The sequence below is a fragment of the Chiloscyllium plagiosum genome, unplaced genomic scaffold (genome assembly GCF_037043375.1).
Source record: "Chiloscyllium plagiosum isolate Xiang-an unplaced genomic scaffold, Cpla_swu_hap1 HiC_scaffold_15, whole genome shotgun sequence".
NCBI lineage: Eukaryota > Metazoa > Chordata > Chondrichthyes > Orectolobiformes > Hemiscylliidae > Chiloscyllium > Chiloscyllium plagiosum.
In genome coordinates, this window is record NW_028270153.1 from 3,855,199 (window position 1) to 3,870,893 (window position 15,695).

Sequence of the window (15,695 nt, forward strand, 5' to 3'; positions counted from 1 at the left end):
GAACATCTCCGGGAAACCTGCACCAATCAACCCCACCACCCTGTGGCCCAACATTTCAATTCCCCCTCCCACTCTGCCACTCTGCCGAGGACATGGAGGTCCTGGGCCTCCTCCACCGCTGCTCCCTCACCACCCGACGCCTGGAGGAAGAACGCCTTATCTTCCACCTCAGAACACTTCAACCCCCGGGCATTAATGTGGACTTCAACGGTTTCCTCATTTCCCCTCCCCCCCCACCTTACCCCAGTTCCAACCTTCCAGCTCAGCACCGCCCTTATGACCTGTCCTACCCCTGCCTATCTTCCTTCCCACTTATCCACTCCACCCTCCCTCTGACCTATCACCTTTACCCCCACCTCCATCCACCTATCACACTCTCAGCTACCTTACCCCCAGCCCCACCCCCTCCCATTTATCTCTCCACCCTGGAAGCTCCCAGCCTCATTCCTGATGAAGGGCCTTTGCCCGAAACGTCGATTTTCCTGCTCCTCGGATACTGCCTGACCTGCTGTGCTTTTCCAGCACCACTCTAATCTAGACTCAGTCAGACTGTGACTGATCTTCCAGACAACCTCCTTTTCCCATACCCACTGATTCTGCCAGTTTCCTCACAGTTACCAGGCTCAGGCTTGATCAAATTCCACGGCCAGGCATCCAGCTTTCTGGGGAGAGAATGCCTAAGATTTACAAAAACAAAATTCCTTCTCATCTCAGTCAAAAATGATTGAGACAGTGACCCCGGGTTCCACACTCACCAGCAGCAAGAGTGCTACTGAATGGAAAGAGACTCTGTCATGTTTATGCTGATCATTGAGCACCTGTCTGCTCCAGTTCCATTTTCAGCTCTTTGCTGTAATCTTGAATGCTGTGGTGTTTCAAATGCTCATCTAAATACTTCCTATCCCACTTCCATCTCGAAGATCAAGGGCAGCAGATGCATGGGAACACCACCACCTTCAAGTTCCCATCCAAGCCACTCACCGTCCTGACTTGAAAATGTATCACTGTTCCTTCAGTGTCACTGGGTCAAAAATCCTGGCATTCCCTCCCTAAGGCCATTGTGGGTCAACCCACAGCAGGTGGACTGCAGCAGTTCAGGAAGGCAGCTCACCCCCAACTTCTCAAGGGCAATGGGAGATGGGGAATAAATGCTGCTGACCCAGATAGGAGTTTGCTCATTTTCCTCATGTCTGCGTGGGTTTCCTCCAGGTGCTCTGGTTTCCTCCCACAACCCAAAGATGTGCAGGTCAGGTGAATTGGCCATGCTAAATTGCCCATAGTGTTAGGTGTATTCGTCAGGGGTAAATATAGGATAAGGGAATGGGTCTGGGTGGGTTATTCTTCGGAGGGTCTGTGTGGACTTGTTGGGCCTAAGGGCCTGTTTCCATACTGTAGGGAATCTAATCTAATCTATATCCCATGAAAGAATAAAGTAGAGCTGTGCCTTTCATCCAAGTCATTGATGCAGACTGTAAGTAATTGCAGCTCTGATATCTTTGCTGTTACCATTAATTAATAGTCAGAGGGAAATGGGTCTTGGTGGGTTACTCTTCGGACGGGATGTGGACTGGTTGGGCTGAAGGGCCTGTTTCCACACTGTAGGGAATCTAATCTAATTACAGTTTGCTGACCTGAAAATTACCCATTTATCCTAACTCTGTTTCCTGTTAGTTAACGAATTCTCTATCCATGCCAATATAAATTCCCCCAGCACCCTGAGTTCTGAATTAGTGTAATAACCTTTGGGAAATCCAAATGTACTACCTCTACCAGTTTCCCTTTTCCCACTCTGCTTATTGCATCCTCAAACATGATTCCCCTTTCACAAGACCACATTGTCTTTGACCCTTAACTTGAAACTCAGATTGATGACCCAATGTATATACATCACTCCCCTTACCAATAATTCACCAATAAATCCGAGCAAATCAAATCTAATGACAATTTATACTTTGAAGAAGAAACATTATATCCCTGCAGATTTACAAACGGAAAGACAATGAGGTAAGCAGCAGTTTTGTGTTCAGTGAAGCAGTTATAGAGGAGAGGTTGAGAGATTACATTTGGAGAAATTTGAAAAACCATCAGTTTGTTAATGAATCCTCTGTTACAGTGTACAGGAGATCCCTGATTTACAATCGTCCTACTTAAGAACTCTCATTTTTAAGAACAAGATCCCATAAAGGGTGTATTATTATTAATTTTAAAGATCCAATATGCAACTGCTCTCCGGTTATTTACAAATGGCAATTTTATCGTTTACTGTATAGTGTTCCAACTTGTGTACAAACCCACTTACACACGTACACAGGAGCACATCCCTTTCATAACATGGGGTCTGCCTGTACTGTGCCAATTGTAGGCACACTAATGCAAGCAAGATAACAACAGATGCATCTGCTTTGACTTCTGAGTGTAATATTCTGAAAGAAGAGGGAATCAGAGCAGTGATTGATGTTGTCAGTTAGGAAGGTGATTGTCACTGAGCTGTATAACAGCTGGGTTATGGACCGAGAGAGTGTTACATCAGAACCGTTTGCATTGATAATGCTTCAGGCTTGGATCAGAGCCTGGGCTGGAATGTTGTACATAGTTCTGACCACTTCATCACAGGATGGTCCTTGAGAGCTTACAGAGGTCAGGTATTCAGCTGGACATCAAAGGCAGGAATCGGCTGTCATGAGCTGCTTCTAAAGGTGTTCAGTCTGCAGACGCCAATAAAGAGCAGATGTCAAGGTGTTGTTAGGGCCATTTTCACCACCAACAGGGGAGATACTGAAGCGAATCCAGGAACCTGTTTCCCGAGGTAAGGGATGAAAGACCACAACACAAACCCAACATTGCGGAGTCAGACTGGAGAGAGTAGAGCCTGAAAATTGTCATTTATATGAAGGGCTACAGCATTAATGATCCAGGTCTCAGGGCAGCTCAGTGAAGTAACAACAAATTATATTCATTTAGGACAGTGAGCAATAAGCTTAAACAATGAGCTAGCTCTTAAGGAGCTAGAGAGATTTAGGGACTGAGGTCTTGTGCTTAGGACAGAGATAGTGAAGGCAGGGCCATGAATAGCTCGATCGTTATAATAAGGAGCTGCTCGAAAGGTTGGAATTAGATGGTGCAGGTATCACTGAGAGTCAGTGTATTCAGGTGTGAGAAAGAAATGAGGGAACTGATGAAGGGACAGGTAGTGTGGGGTAGATCTAGGAAAGGCTAATTGTCCAAAATGTTTTTCCTAAAACCATTCTTCCAACTGCTTCCAAAACATTTTTAAAAATCGACCAATTGACTATCGATGAATAGTTTTGAACAGTTAAGTTTCACACTGGGCACGAGATCCTGTCAGATGTTTCTCAAATGCTTATCCCAATTGCAAACACATACTGCGAAGGCAAAATAGCCAATTCTGGAAACCTCTTCAGAACCTATTGTCATAGCAGCCTGAAAACTCCAAGGTAATTTCAATCGATTGAACCATCCCGAAGCCTGAGAGAGAGTACTGTAATCCCTCAGCCATCGTTCAGATAGCGACCTGGCCTCAGACAACTCTGGGATTGAGCTAGTGATCATTTTCAATATCAATTTATCGCTGTGAACTTTTTGCGATAATGATTTTTTTTTCAGAAGCATGTAGAAACTAGTTCCTAGCCCACGCAACTAATGTGCTGTTAAAAATTCATCTTTATTCTCCAGATGCATGGAATGGGTCATCCAGAGGGTCCTCAATACGATTCAGGACCTCCACACCCATTGGTCAGTCGGTCAGGAATCATGCCGCCTAGTCACATGTCTGCCATTAGCCATTCACAACTGAATGCACAGGTCAGTCTGAATGTAGCTAGGAGCGTTCTGACTCACGGCTCTCCCTCGCCCCCTGGAAGCAACTCTGCCACTCCCTCGCCCTCAAGCTCAGCACATGAAGAGGAGTCTGACCATCTGTCCAAGGTACAACTCAATCTTTGCTTCTACCTGCCTCATTCCTTTGTTCCTTAGCCACTGTGTGCATACCTGTCCTAACATCACCATGCTGAGGATATGGCATGGACAAGGCCTGCTATTCGAGCTCACTCCATCATCGAGTTCAGTCATTTCTGAATCCTTTGTAAACATCGTGAGTGTAGAATGTCAATCCCTTCTCAGAAATAAAGTGCTATAAATATTCATAATACATTAGGGTCTAAATTCCTAAAGTAGAACAGGTTGTAGTTTCAATTACAAGGGGACACAGGTTCAAGGTGAGGAGGGGAAGGTTTACGGGAGATGTGCGAGGGAAGGTTTTCACGGAGAGAGTGATAGGAGCCTGGAACACACTGCTCGAAGAGATGGTGGAAGCTGGCACGTTGGCTACATCTAAGAGGCATCTGGATGGTTACATGAATAGGGAGGGAATAGAGGGGTATGGACTGAACAAGGGCAGAAGGTTTGTTTCCCAGTTTAGTTTGGGCATGATGATTGGCACAGGCTTGGAGGGCCGAAGGGCCTGTTTCTGTGCTGGGCATCTCTTTGTTCTTTGTTCTTTGACACATTATTTGAATAAAAGAGATTTTTTTTATGTTGTGTCTAATTTATACTGAGTAAGATGCCAGAGGTTAATGTCACAGGTTGGAATAGTTCCCATTTGGTGCTGGTAGTGAGTACTGCTGGGCTAACTCTTCAGCTGATTAGATCCACCAACTCTGACCGAAAGAACTACAGATGCTGGAAACCAGAATCAAACACAGAAATTGGTGGAAAAGCTCAGCAGGTCTGGCCTCATTTGTGGAGAGAAAGCAGAGTTACCGTTTCGGGTCCAGTGACCCTTCCTCAGAGTTCTCTCGATCCAAAATGTGAACTCTGATTCTCTCCACAGATGCAGCCAGACCTACTGAGCTTTTCTCACAATTCTTGCTTTGGTGTCATAATCATCAGGCTTTCAGATGTCGATTACTGCGGTCTCTCCTGTCAGCCCTCACCTGACCTGGATCTCACAGGAGCTGCAAGTCACGAGCTGCAGTCACTCAGAGCAGGAATGTCCTATTGGAGGGGAGCTCTGACAACATCATTAGAGTAGGAAAGGGATCCAGTGATGGAAAGAGAGAGGAGGGGAAAGGGAGAGGCTAGTGTTTTCGTTTTCTTTGTTAGACATTTTAAAAAATTGTGTCTCTTTTCTCCAGTTACAAATTATTTTCTGCTGCTCAGAGAGAATTTTCTAATCTATAAGCTTCATTTATGCAAGTAGCAAATAGAGCATTTTTTTGTCAAATTCAATAAATTAGTCTTACTTTTTAGATGAATATTTGTATTTTAGCACACTAGCCAGAGTAATCTCTGTTTTAAATGGACGGCACCTTATTTTTAAACTCTAATTCCTAGTTCTGAATTCCATCAAAAGAGAAAGCATCCTTTCCACATCTGCCTGGTTAAGGGCCCTTAGTCACTCTTACTCAAGCCCAGTCTGTCCAGCCATTACTCATAAAACTCGCCCTCTCCAGATATTAGGCTGGTGATCCTTCTCTGAGCTGCCTGCAACATGTTCACGTCCTTCCCTCAATGAGACCAGTAGGGTACCCAGTCTCACTAATGTCCTGTATAACTGAAGCAGAATCTCTATTCTTCAATTCCCCTTGCAATAAGTGATAATATTCCTTTAGCTTTCTAATTACTTGCTGCATCAGCGTACTAACCATTTTGTAATTCATGCATTAGTTCACTCAGATCACTCTGTAACTCAGTGCTTTGCAATCTCACCATTTCGATAATATATTTTTTCATTCTTTCTGCCTACATGGACAATTTCACATTTTCCCAGTTTACACTCTCCATTTGCTATGACTTTGTCCAAACACTCATAGGGTGGTTAGCACTGCTGTTTCGTAGCACCAAGGACCTGGGTTCGATTCCAGCCTTGGGCGACTGTCTCTGTGGAGTTTGCACATTCTCCCCGTGTCTGCGTGGGTTTCCTCCAGGTGCTCCAGTTTCCTCCCACAGTCCAAAGATGTGCAGGTCAGAATGGATTGACCATGGGAAATTGTCCATAGCGTCCAGGGATGTGCAGGTTAGATGGGTTAGTCACAGAAAATGCAGGGTTACAGGGATGGGGTAGGGGGGCAGCTCCTAGGTGGGATGCTCTTCAAAAGGTCAGTGCGGACCTGACGGGCCGAATGTCACCTGATTCATACCTCTCATTGTTTTATAAACCTCATCACCTCATGATTCTCTGCATTGACCCTCACCTGCCACCCACCTGCACCATGTGGGCAGAGACTGGGAGAAGGAAGTGATCAGATTTGGCCTTCTGTGTAATGGGTCTGATTGAGGGTGACAGGGTGAATTGAAGTTGGGGAGTGTACATGGAGCAAGAAACGAGGATAAGAAAGCACCGACCACAGTGAGGAAAGCACATGATGAATGGGGGAAGAGCAGGATAAATTAAAGTAGACCATAAATCCTCCGCATGTGCGATTGATTCAGCTCAGCTACTGGCTCAGGAGCAATGAAGATGAAGCATTAGGTACACCAGAGGAAGACAGTGCCAACCTGACATGTCAGCAACCTGGAGGCTGGGTGGTCACTACCTGTGGAAACAGAGACACAGTTTTGAAAGGCCTGCCTTTTCTGGGATTAAAATGCAATCAATGTGGCCAGCCCTCTCAGAATGGCCAGGGGTTTCTAAGAATTGCCAGGGGTTGGGGGGGATGATGGTTGAGGGGGATGTTGTGTGGGCGGGGTGGTGAGTTGCAGGGGTGTTGGGTGAGGGGGTACTGGGTGAGGAAGATGGGGTGGGTGGGGTGATGGGTGAGGTGGATGATGGGGTGAGGGGGTGATGGGTGAGGGGATGATGGGTGGTGGAGTGATGGGTGACGGGGGATGGGTGAGGTGGGTGATGGGTGAGGAGATTTTGGGTAAGTGGGATGATGGGGTGGGTTTTGATGGGTGAGGGGGCGGTGGGTGTGAGTGGGGGTGTGGGTTGATGTGGCTGAGGAGTGATGGGTGTGATGAGGGGTGGAGTTGAGGAAGCGGGTGATAGGCTAGTGGGGTGATGTATTGGGGATGGTGGTGATGGGTTGAGGTTGGGAGCTGATGAGGGTGGGGTTACGGGTGATTGGTTTATGGGAGGGGATGAGGGTGACAGAGCTATCCCATATACTCGTGGATTCCCCTCCATAGTGCAGAGTCAATTAGCAATCAATTTATGAACAAAGTAACAGCAGTAGACCATTCGGCCCCTTGGGCATGCAATGTCATAGAACATGACCATGGCTGATCAAACATATCTCTTACCCACACCATTCCATTAGTCAGGAATCTATCAGTTTATTCCCATAGTCAGGAATCTATCAATCTGTTCTTTAACCATAAGGTTACATATACCTCAGGGTCTGAGCTTCCACACTCTCTGTGGTAGACCATTTCAAAGTGTCACAACTCTCTGAGTAAAAACCTTTCTCATTTCAATCTGAAGTGGCATCTCCTTGTTTTTATCTTGGGCCCCCTGCTTCTCAAGCCCTCGACCAGGGTAACGGTAAACCTCTGACCTGTATCAGGCCTGTCGATCCCTTTCTATATTTTGTAGCTGTCATTGAGATCACCGCTCATTCCTCAAAATTCCAGGGGTTACAGATCCAAGTTAGCTGATCTCCCCTCACAGGACTGTGCTCCTATCCAGGGAAGGAGTCTCCTAGACCTTCAACTTATGAAGAACGTCTTCACTTTTCTGTGGGTTTTAGGAGTTCGACAGGGTTGAAATGGACCAATAGTGGGAACATTGAGGGTGGAAGGGAAGTTGGAGGTTGGTGTCTCAGTGGAAAGCAAGGCCACCTCAGCATTATACACTAACCCATCCACTGAGAGCTATCACAGTGAAAGGGATCAGGTCAAAATTGATCAACTCCTTCCCTTACAGATTACTGGAGAGAAGAGACCGTCCATGGACATCGGGAAGAAGATGAAGACACAGAAAAAGAAGAAGAAGAAGGATCCAAATGAGCCACAGAAGCCAGTCTCTGCCTACGCTCTCTTCTTCCGAGATACACAAGCAGCAATTAAAGGACAAAATCCCAACGCCACCTTCGGAGATGTTTCTAAAATTGTCGCCTCAATGTGGGATGGTCTTGGAGAGGAGCAAAAACAGGTAGGGAAAGAAAAGAAGGAATGCTTAAGCCTCTGTTCTGGGTTCCGCTTATTATAGATCTGTGCAAAACAGGAAACGGAAAGGTATTAAAAACAGGTACTGGGAGAGTAAAAGCTCAATGCCATTGCACCCATTGCCCTCAGTCAGCCTCGGACATGGACACCAGTGTCTCTGAGTTGCTCTGTTCGATGTGATTATGCTCTCTGAGGCAGGAGACTCTGGATTTGAGGTTCCCTTATTGGCCACAGAATGTGGGTCATCGATCAGTCTGCACACTAGTTACTGTGCTCCAGGCAGTAGAAAGGGTGTGAAGAGATGCAAAACAAATGCACTCACTCAGAAATATTCAAGCTGGCCTATGGTACAGGAAAACAGAAAGGAGTTTTCAGTGCTTGGAGTATTTCAATGCTGGAAATATCAAAATCAATGATTAACCAATGTCCACATTAATCAAATTAACCTGATACATCAACTCAACAGATAGTACAGGAATGAAGGTTTGGAAAGATTGAAGCATGAGGAGATCTGACTGGATAGTGCACTGAGTCTACTAAGGATTAGTCCAGTCAATTGTACAACCAATACTCTCTGTGGTGATTGAATCTGTTTGAGTGTAAGTGTTTAATAATCAATAAGAGGGATTGGTTACAAAATTATGAGCACTTACATCTGTTGAATGAATGAGACAGATACAGGAAACATCATTGTATAATCTTCATAAATGTGTTTGAGGATTAATTCCATAACAGGAGCCTATCACGAGAAGCAGCAATCTCACTGACTGAGGTGATCTCTGGCTGCAGGAACTGAGCTTATTCCCCCAGCTGGAGTGAAGACTATTCAAACTATTTTGAAACAGCTGTTTGAAGCATTTAGGTGCTCCTGCCTTTTTCCCCGTGGAATATCTCTGAGAGTAACTGAACAGACACAAAATGCCAACTGAACCTGACCAAAACAGAACAGAAACCAGGTCAATATGCAATCAGTCCAATCACACTCTCTCTTCTCATTAGCTCTGTTCCACCAACACATTATCTATGGGTTTGGCCTCCACCTCTAACTCCAGCATTGGTTATACAGCTCACTGTCACCCTGAAACCCAACAATCCCACAATTCCTGAGCTGTCCCACTCCTGAGGCAGTTGCTTCCATCTCCCAGGTCAGCAGTATGAAGCTGGGTTTGACTGGATAAGCCTCACAGGTCCCAGTGATCAGCACACTATTGTCTTGGTATGATTTTGAGTCCTTCCTTGTTGATTCAGTCACACATTTGAGAAACCAGCGCATAATGAAGAGATTAATTTTCTGAACAAGAGTCACTGGACTCAAAACATTAACCCTCTCCACCAATGCTGCCGATCCTGCTAAGTTTCTCCAGCAATTTCTGTTTGAATTTTCCAGTTAGTTTAGCAGGTACACAGCCCCTGTGTGATGATGTGTCTTAGTCACAAAAACCACTTTCCCAGTGCCTGCTGGGTACTGAGTGTGTCTATTTAATGTTTACCTGTCTTTGTTCGAGAGCAGAATGAGGCCAGTCTGCGTGTTCTGTTTTTCTGTCTGTCTACATTGTCCATTGCCCCTCATTAACTGCTGTGTTTACACAGGGTAGATTTGCACAGTCACGTCCATGCATTGTTCACTTATAGTCCAGCTTGCCAAATCTTTCTCACCAAAGATTCAAGTTTGTCCTGAGAGACTCTGCTAATGTCCTCATTCACTGGTTTTTATTTGTGCTGTTGCCTAGTGATTTGATTCATGCTCAGGAATACGGGATTAGCAATTTGCCTGCCCTTCCATTCTCTTCAAGGACACCTGTTCTGGAAATTACACTCTGCAGCTTTTTAACCATTTCAGGCCTGTGCAGTTCAGTTAGCTCCCAGTGATGGTTAGTTCAGTCACCTCCTAGTTATGGTTAGCTCAGTCAGCTCCCAGTGATGGTTAGCTCAGTCAGCTCCCAGTGATGGTTAGTTCAGTCACCTCCTAGTTATGGTTAGCTCAGTCACCTCCTAGTGATGGTTAGCTCAGTCAGCTCCCAGTGATGGTTAGTTCAGTCACCTCCTAGTTATGGTTAGCTCAGTCACCTCCTAGTTATGGTTAGCTCAGTCAGCTCCTAGTGATGGTTAGCTCAGTTAGCTCCTAGTGATGGTTAGTTCAGTCAGCTCCTAGTGATGGTTAGCTCAGTTAGCTCAATGGTGAGAATAGGTTGCAGTGTGGCTTCAGTCCTCACCACCAACAGTGTTAGCTCAAGGGCAGCAGTATTGGTCCAGGCTGCCTCTGAAGGATCCATTTTGGCTTTGATCAGTGAGTGTTTGCCAACATTACAAAGCTCCCTCTAATCAATGGGTTTACTCCAAGTCCATCGTCTCTCAGAGATGCAGATGTACTGACAATATTTGGACCTTCAGTCAGGCTGGTTATATTGATCGCTGAAGCTAATAGTCAGAGTGATGATCTGTAAATGAGACTGTCGTGTGTTTGTGTGTGAGCTCCATTATCCTTATCTTCATCCCTGGAGAATGGCGTATGGTAGCTTCCTGAATCTCACTCTCTCTGGAGCAACCTGCCGTTGTTGCATTTTTAATCACTCTGCCTGCCTTCAGCTGCTTGGACCTGAAGCTTGGTAACTGTCTCATGTCTCTATTGTCGAATATTCCTTGTGCTCTGATCTTTCTTTGACTTTTCCTTCTGAGACACTTGCTCCTCGGTCTTTTTCTAACCTGTGATGTTCCCAGCAGATGATCACATTGAACATGTTGATCCCAGAGTGAAACCTGGCCAGATAGATTAGAATTTTTATTTTTGCAATTTCATTATGGTGGTGCTCAATCACTGAACACAAGAGGCTGCCAATGTACTTTTGTCAAGAAAAAACATAAGTTTATTGCTCAAAATAAAAGATAAATACAAAGTTATCCATATATGCACACATATATATTATAATTTTGCAAGATCTTATCATAAACAGCAAAATGAAAGATTCAATCCTTTACCAAATATATCCTTTAGACTATAAGACCATTAAAGATATTTGAGCAGTAATAGGCCATTCAGCCCATCTAGTCTGCTCCACCATTCAATAATCTGGCACTTTCCTGCCTTTTCCATGTAGCCTTTGATTCCCTTCCTGATTAAATCTGTCTATCTCAGCGTTACATACACTTCTGGACCCATCTGTATCTCTCTGAAGTAAAGAATTCCATAGATTCACTTCCCCCCTGAGGGAAGAAATTCCTCATTCCTCAAGAAACTGAGAGTATTCAAAATGAAAGCCACCCACTTGATTGGCACTCCATCCACTACCTTCAACATTCACCCCAGACCCCTCGCCATGCACTGTGACCACACTGTGTGCTGCTTACAAGATGCACTGCAACAACTCACTGAGGCTTCTCTGAAAACACATTCCAATCTTGTAGCCTGTATCACTTCGATAAACAAGGACAGCAGATATAGGGGAATGTCATTCTACACACTTTACAAATGCTCACCCAGAAGTTAAAATCCTCCCTAATACTGAGAGCAGTGAGCCCTCTGCTGTCTCTGTCCCACACCTGGTCCATCTCAAAGCCAAGCCAAGGGATCATTGAGGCTTCAGTCCCCACGAAAGTGATTGCAGCTCGGTACATCTGCTGTCAGCTCTGAGCCCAGGTCCCTCATGCTGTTAACTACACGTGTTCCTTCTGGAGAACTAGACCAAAGATTGTAAAGTTAATCATAATTTGATGAGTCCTGGGACTGAGTCAGTTTGAAGGAATAACAGAATAGAGTGGTTGAAGACTTCAGTTCAGATGTAGGGGGTTCCACACGTGTTGTCTGATCTTAGAGTTAGTAAGTTGTCTTTTGCGTTCACTGGATATGCCCTGTAAGCACAGGGTGACTTGCTGCATGTTAAATCTCCACTTCAGACAGCAGCACATCACACAAAGTCATGTACCTTTTATTTCAGATCCAGAAACACTGTCTGTTTAATTAATATATCATAAAACAAGAACATTTCATTAAATTCTAATTAACAGGTAATTCTATGGAGACTTTATCAGATCAGCAACGTGACCCCAGCATATGCTCAGTTCAGCTGTGTTTTACCCTGTACTCAGTGACCCTTTGGTGGTGGAGCTCCTTGTGATGATTTGCATTGCTTCATTCTAATTAGAAACCATCAGGCACGATCATTTATAGGAACATTCTGTCATTCTGAATCTCATTAGTTACACCGTGCAATTTCGGAATTAAAACGTGTTCAGTTTATGTCAGTTTTATTGAGCTGGTGTTTATTTCCTAACAGTTATGGGATGGGAAACCGTCTACTATTCCCACTGCTGCACTGTGCGGGGCTATGTGGAGAATTTCACTGTTCAGTCTGTCCCACTCCCACAATCCATGGACTCATTACCTGTGCCCAAATCTCATCCACAATGACCTGTTGGTCTGCAAATGTAGCAACACGATTTATTCATTTTGGTTCAGTGTCCTTTTGGATAAAATAGAATCCATTGATGGTAAAGATTCAATCATCCATCCCCTGACCAGCCAGATGACAGTTCTCTATCTGGATCACAGTTTGATGAGTGGAGTTTATCAGTTTATGTGAGCTTTGCCTCGCTTGCATGTCGTAGAATGCATTCTGAGAAATATTTAGGAATTAGATTAGATTCCCTACAGTATGGAAACAGGCCCTTCGGCCCAACAAGTCCACACTGATCCTCCAAACAATAACCCACCCAGTCTTATATTCCTCCCTGACTAACGCTATGGGCAATTTAGCATAACCAATTCACCTGACCTGCACATCTTTGGATTGTGGGAGGAAACCTATGCAGACCCAGGGAGAATGTGCAAACTCCACACAGACAGTCACCTGAGAGTGGGATCGAACCTGGGTCCCTGGCACTGTGAGGCAGCAGTGCTAACCACTGAGCCACCTTGCCACCCCTCAAGGGAAGACTTCAGAGAGGATGTAGAAAAAAATTTACAAATGTGGTTCCAGAGACTTTGGTAGATTGGAGATAGTTCCCTCAGAGAAGAGAAGTTGAAGGGACATAATAAGCCCAATCAGATGCTGTGTGTATGGGCCACATTGGGCTCAGAAGGGCTTATGCCCGAAATGTCGATTCTCCTGTTCCTTGGATGCTGCCTGACCTGCTGCGCTTTTCCAGCAACACATTTTCAGCTCTGATCTCCAGCATCTGCAGACCTCACTTTCTCCTCCGAATTGATTAGCTTTGATTTCCACCTGTCACCCTCAGCAGACACTGACTCCCTGTTGATGGTGACAGAAGGCACCAGTATACCCTCGGGGATAGTGTGGCTGTGTGGGGTTGTCGGGCATGATGGTGGCCAGGAAATGACCACTATCACAAAATGTCCTGTCCATTCGGCAGCTGGAGAGATGGAGATCCTTACATTCAAACTAATTGTGGATCAGGCACTCTCTATCCCAGCACATGAGGTGCAGTATGGATCTCAACAAGTTCTCCAGACCATAGGATATGGGAGCAGAACCAGACCATTCAGCCCATCGAGCCCTGCTCTGCCATTCAATGAGGTCATGGCTGATCTGATCATCCTGAACTCCATTTTCCTGCCTTTTCCTCAGAACCATCGATTCCCCTTCCTATCTCAGCCCTGAATATACTTAATGACCCAGTCTCAGGTTCCACAGATTCACTCCCCGCTGAGAGAAGATATTCCGCCTCATCTCTGTCTTCAATGTCTGAGATGATGCCCTCTAGTCACAAGGGAAAACAACCTCCCCACATCTACCCTTTAAAGCTCCCTAAGAATCTTGTGCATTGCAATAGGGTCACCTTTCATTCTTCTCTATTCCAATGGGCAGAGTCCCTACTCAGGAGATGGTGTGCCCCACCCCGTGGTTGTTTGTTAGTGAGCTCTAACTCAACCTGATTTGGTCAGCTTTTCCTTTGCTTCTGTTCCCTGTGTGTTATGATGGGAGTGCTGGATCATTGTGGTGTGAAGTTTCTGAGTGCACACTATCCCTGTGTGTGTTCACCATCCACATCTGCTCAATAGGAGGAAACCAAAGGACAGCAAGGAGATGGTTGTGGAAAGTGATGTGAGATGGTTCAGTGTGACCAAGCACTTTCTAAATGTGAGTAATGTTCATTCTGGGACTAAAGAGATATAACCAGATTGCCAGCAAGCCAGGAGTCACCTACAATAGCAGGTAGGAAATGTGTTGCTGGAAAAGCGCAGCAGGTCAGACAGCATCCAGGGAACAGGAGAATCGACGTTTCGGGCATAAGCCCTTCTTCAGGAATATGCCCGAAACGTCGATTCTCCTGTTCCCTGGATGCTGTCTGACCTGCTGCGCTTTTCCAGCAACACATTTCCAGCTCTGATCTCCAGCATCTGCAGCACTCACTTTCTCCTACAATAGCAGGTACCCACACTCACCATCAGGGCCACCTCTGGGGGTGGGTCTTTGCTCATCCAAATCCACAGCCTCTGTGTCACTCATGTGACAGATGGCTTATGTGAGATTAACTTCTCAACAGCCATCCAGGACCCTCCTGTGATGAGTCACAGGGCATGCCATTGAATAGATTGTGTTCCGAATAAAGTACAGAAGAGACCTTTCGGTCCATTAAGACTGTACTGCCAAAAGTACACTACCATCTACACTGGTCCCACTTTCCCACTCCAGCTCCATAGCCTTGAAAATGTTATGACATTTCAAGTGTTCATCCAAGGACTTTCTGAAGGCTGTGAGGTTTCCTGCCTCAGGTAGGTCTAGAGAAGACTACTTTACCTTGGTACACCCAGCACTATGGGGTGGACAGTCTAAAAATTAGACCCAGTCCTTTCCAAAATGAAAAGAGGTCATTCTTATTATTGGTGGTAGGGGTTTGGAACCCACTTTCATGATTGGCAATTGACGTTAAAGCAATTGCTAATTGATAGATTCTTGTCAACTAATGGTTTTAAGAAGATGCGAGGCTACAGTTGGTAAATGGAGTTAGTCCAGAGATGAGCCATGATCTCATTGAATTGTAGACCTGTCACTCAGGACTGGAGTGGTCTCCACATGGTGGCATGTTTGTCCCAATTCAGCCCATCCCTCACATAGACCAGATTTTGAGAGTATTGGCTTTCAAGCAAATCCCAAGGGGTTTCATGCTGTGGCAAAGGGTCTTCAGGTTTCTGCTGCATCTGATACCATACCTCGAGAACTCTTTCTAGTTCTATACTCATTATTGCTGTGCCACGCAGCAAAAGAACATTCTGGAAAGGATTTAAGAGCAGAAAATGATTTTCAGTAATTAGCTCTCCAATAGTCTAAAGTTAACATAGAATCTTAGTTCTTCAATATAAAGCTCCCATTCTCTGCTGCTGTGAGATGGTTTCTCCAGCCAGAGTGAGCTGCTTCAATGTCACAGAAAGTGCTGGAGAAACTCAACTTCAGAAAGTTTCTGAGGAAAAGTCACCAGACTCAGAACATTAACTCTGATTCTCTCTCCTCAAACAATGCCAGATCTACTGAGTTTCTCCAGCACTTTCTGTTTTTGTTTCAGATCTTTGGCATCTGCAGTTCTTTGCTTTATTTTAGAGTAAATGTCACACTCAA

At 45.2% G+C, this 15,695-nt stretch overlaps 1 protein-coding gene across 6 annotated transcripts in view; it reads left to right on the forward strand.

Moving 5' to 3' along the window:
* Window positions 1-15,695, forward strand: part of tox2 (TOX high mobility group box family member 2) — a 250,224-nt gene that overhangs the window by 225,692 nt on the left and 8,837 nt on the right. For 4 of the 6 annotated variants that reach the window (XM_087994687.1, XM_087994688.1, XM_087994689.1 and 1 more), the window contains exons 4-5: window positions 3,694-3,945; window positions 7,883-8,110. In XM_087994687.1, the coding sequence (XP_087850813.1) occupies window positions 3,694-3,945; window positions 7,883-8,110 (480 nt within the window). The remainder of the gene's footprint in view (window positions 1-3,693; window positions 3,946-7,882; window positions 8,111-15,695) is intronic. The other 2 variants (XM_087994690.1, XM_087994691.1) reach the window with 2 other exon arrangements.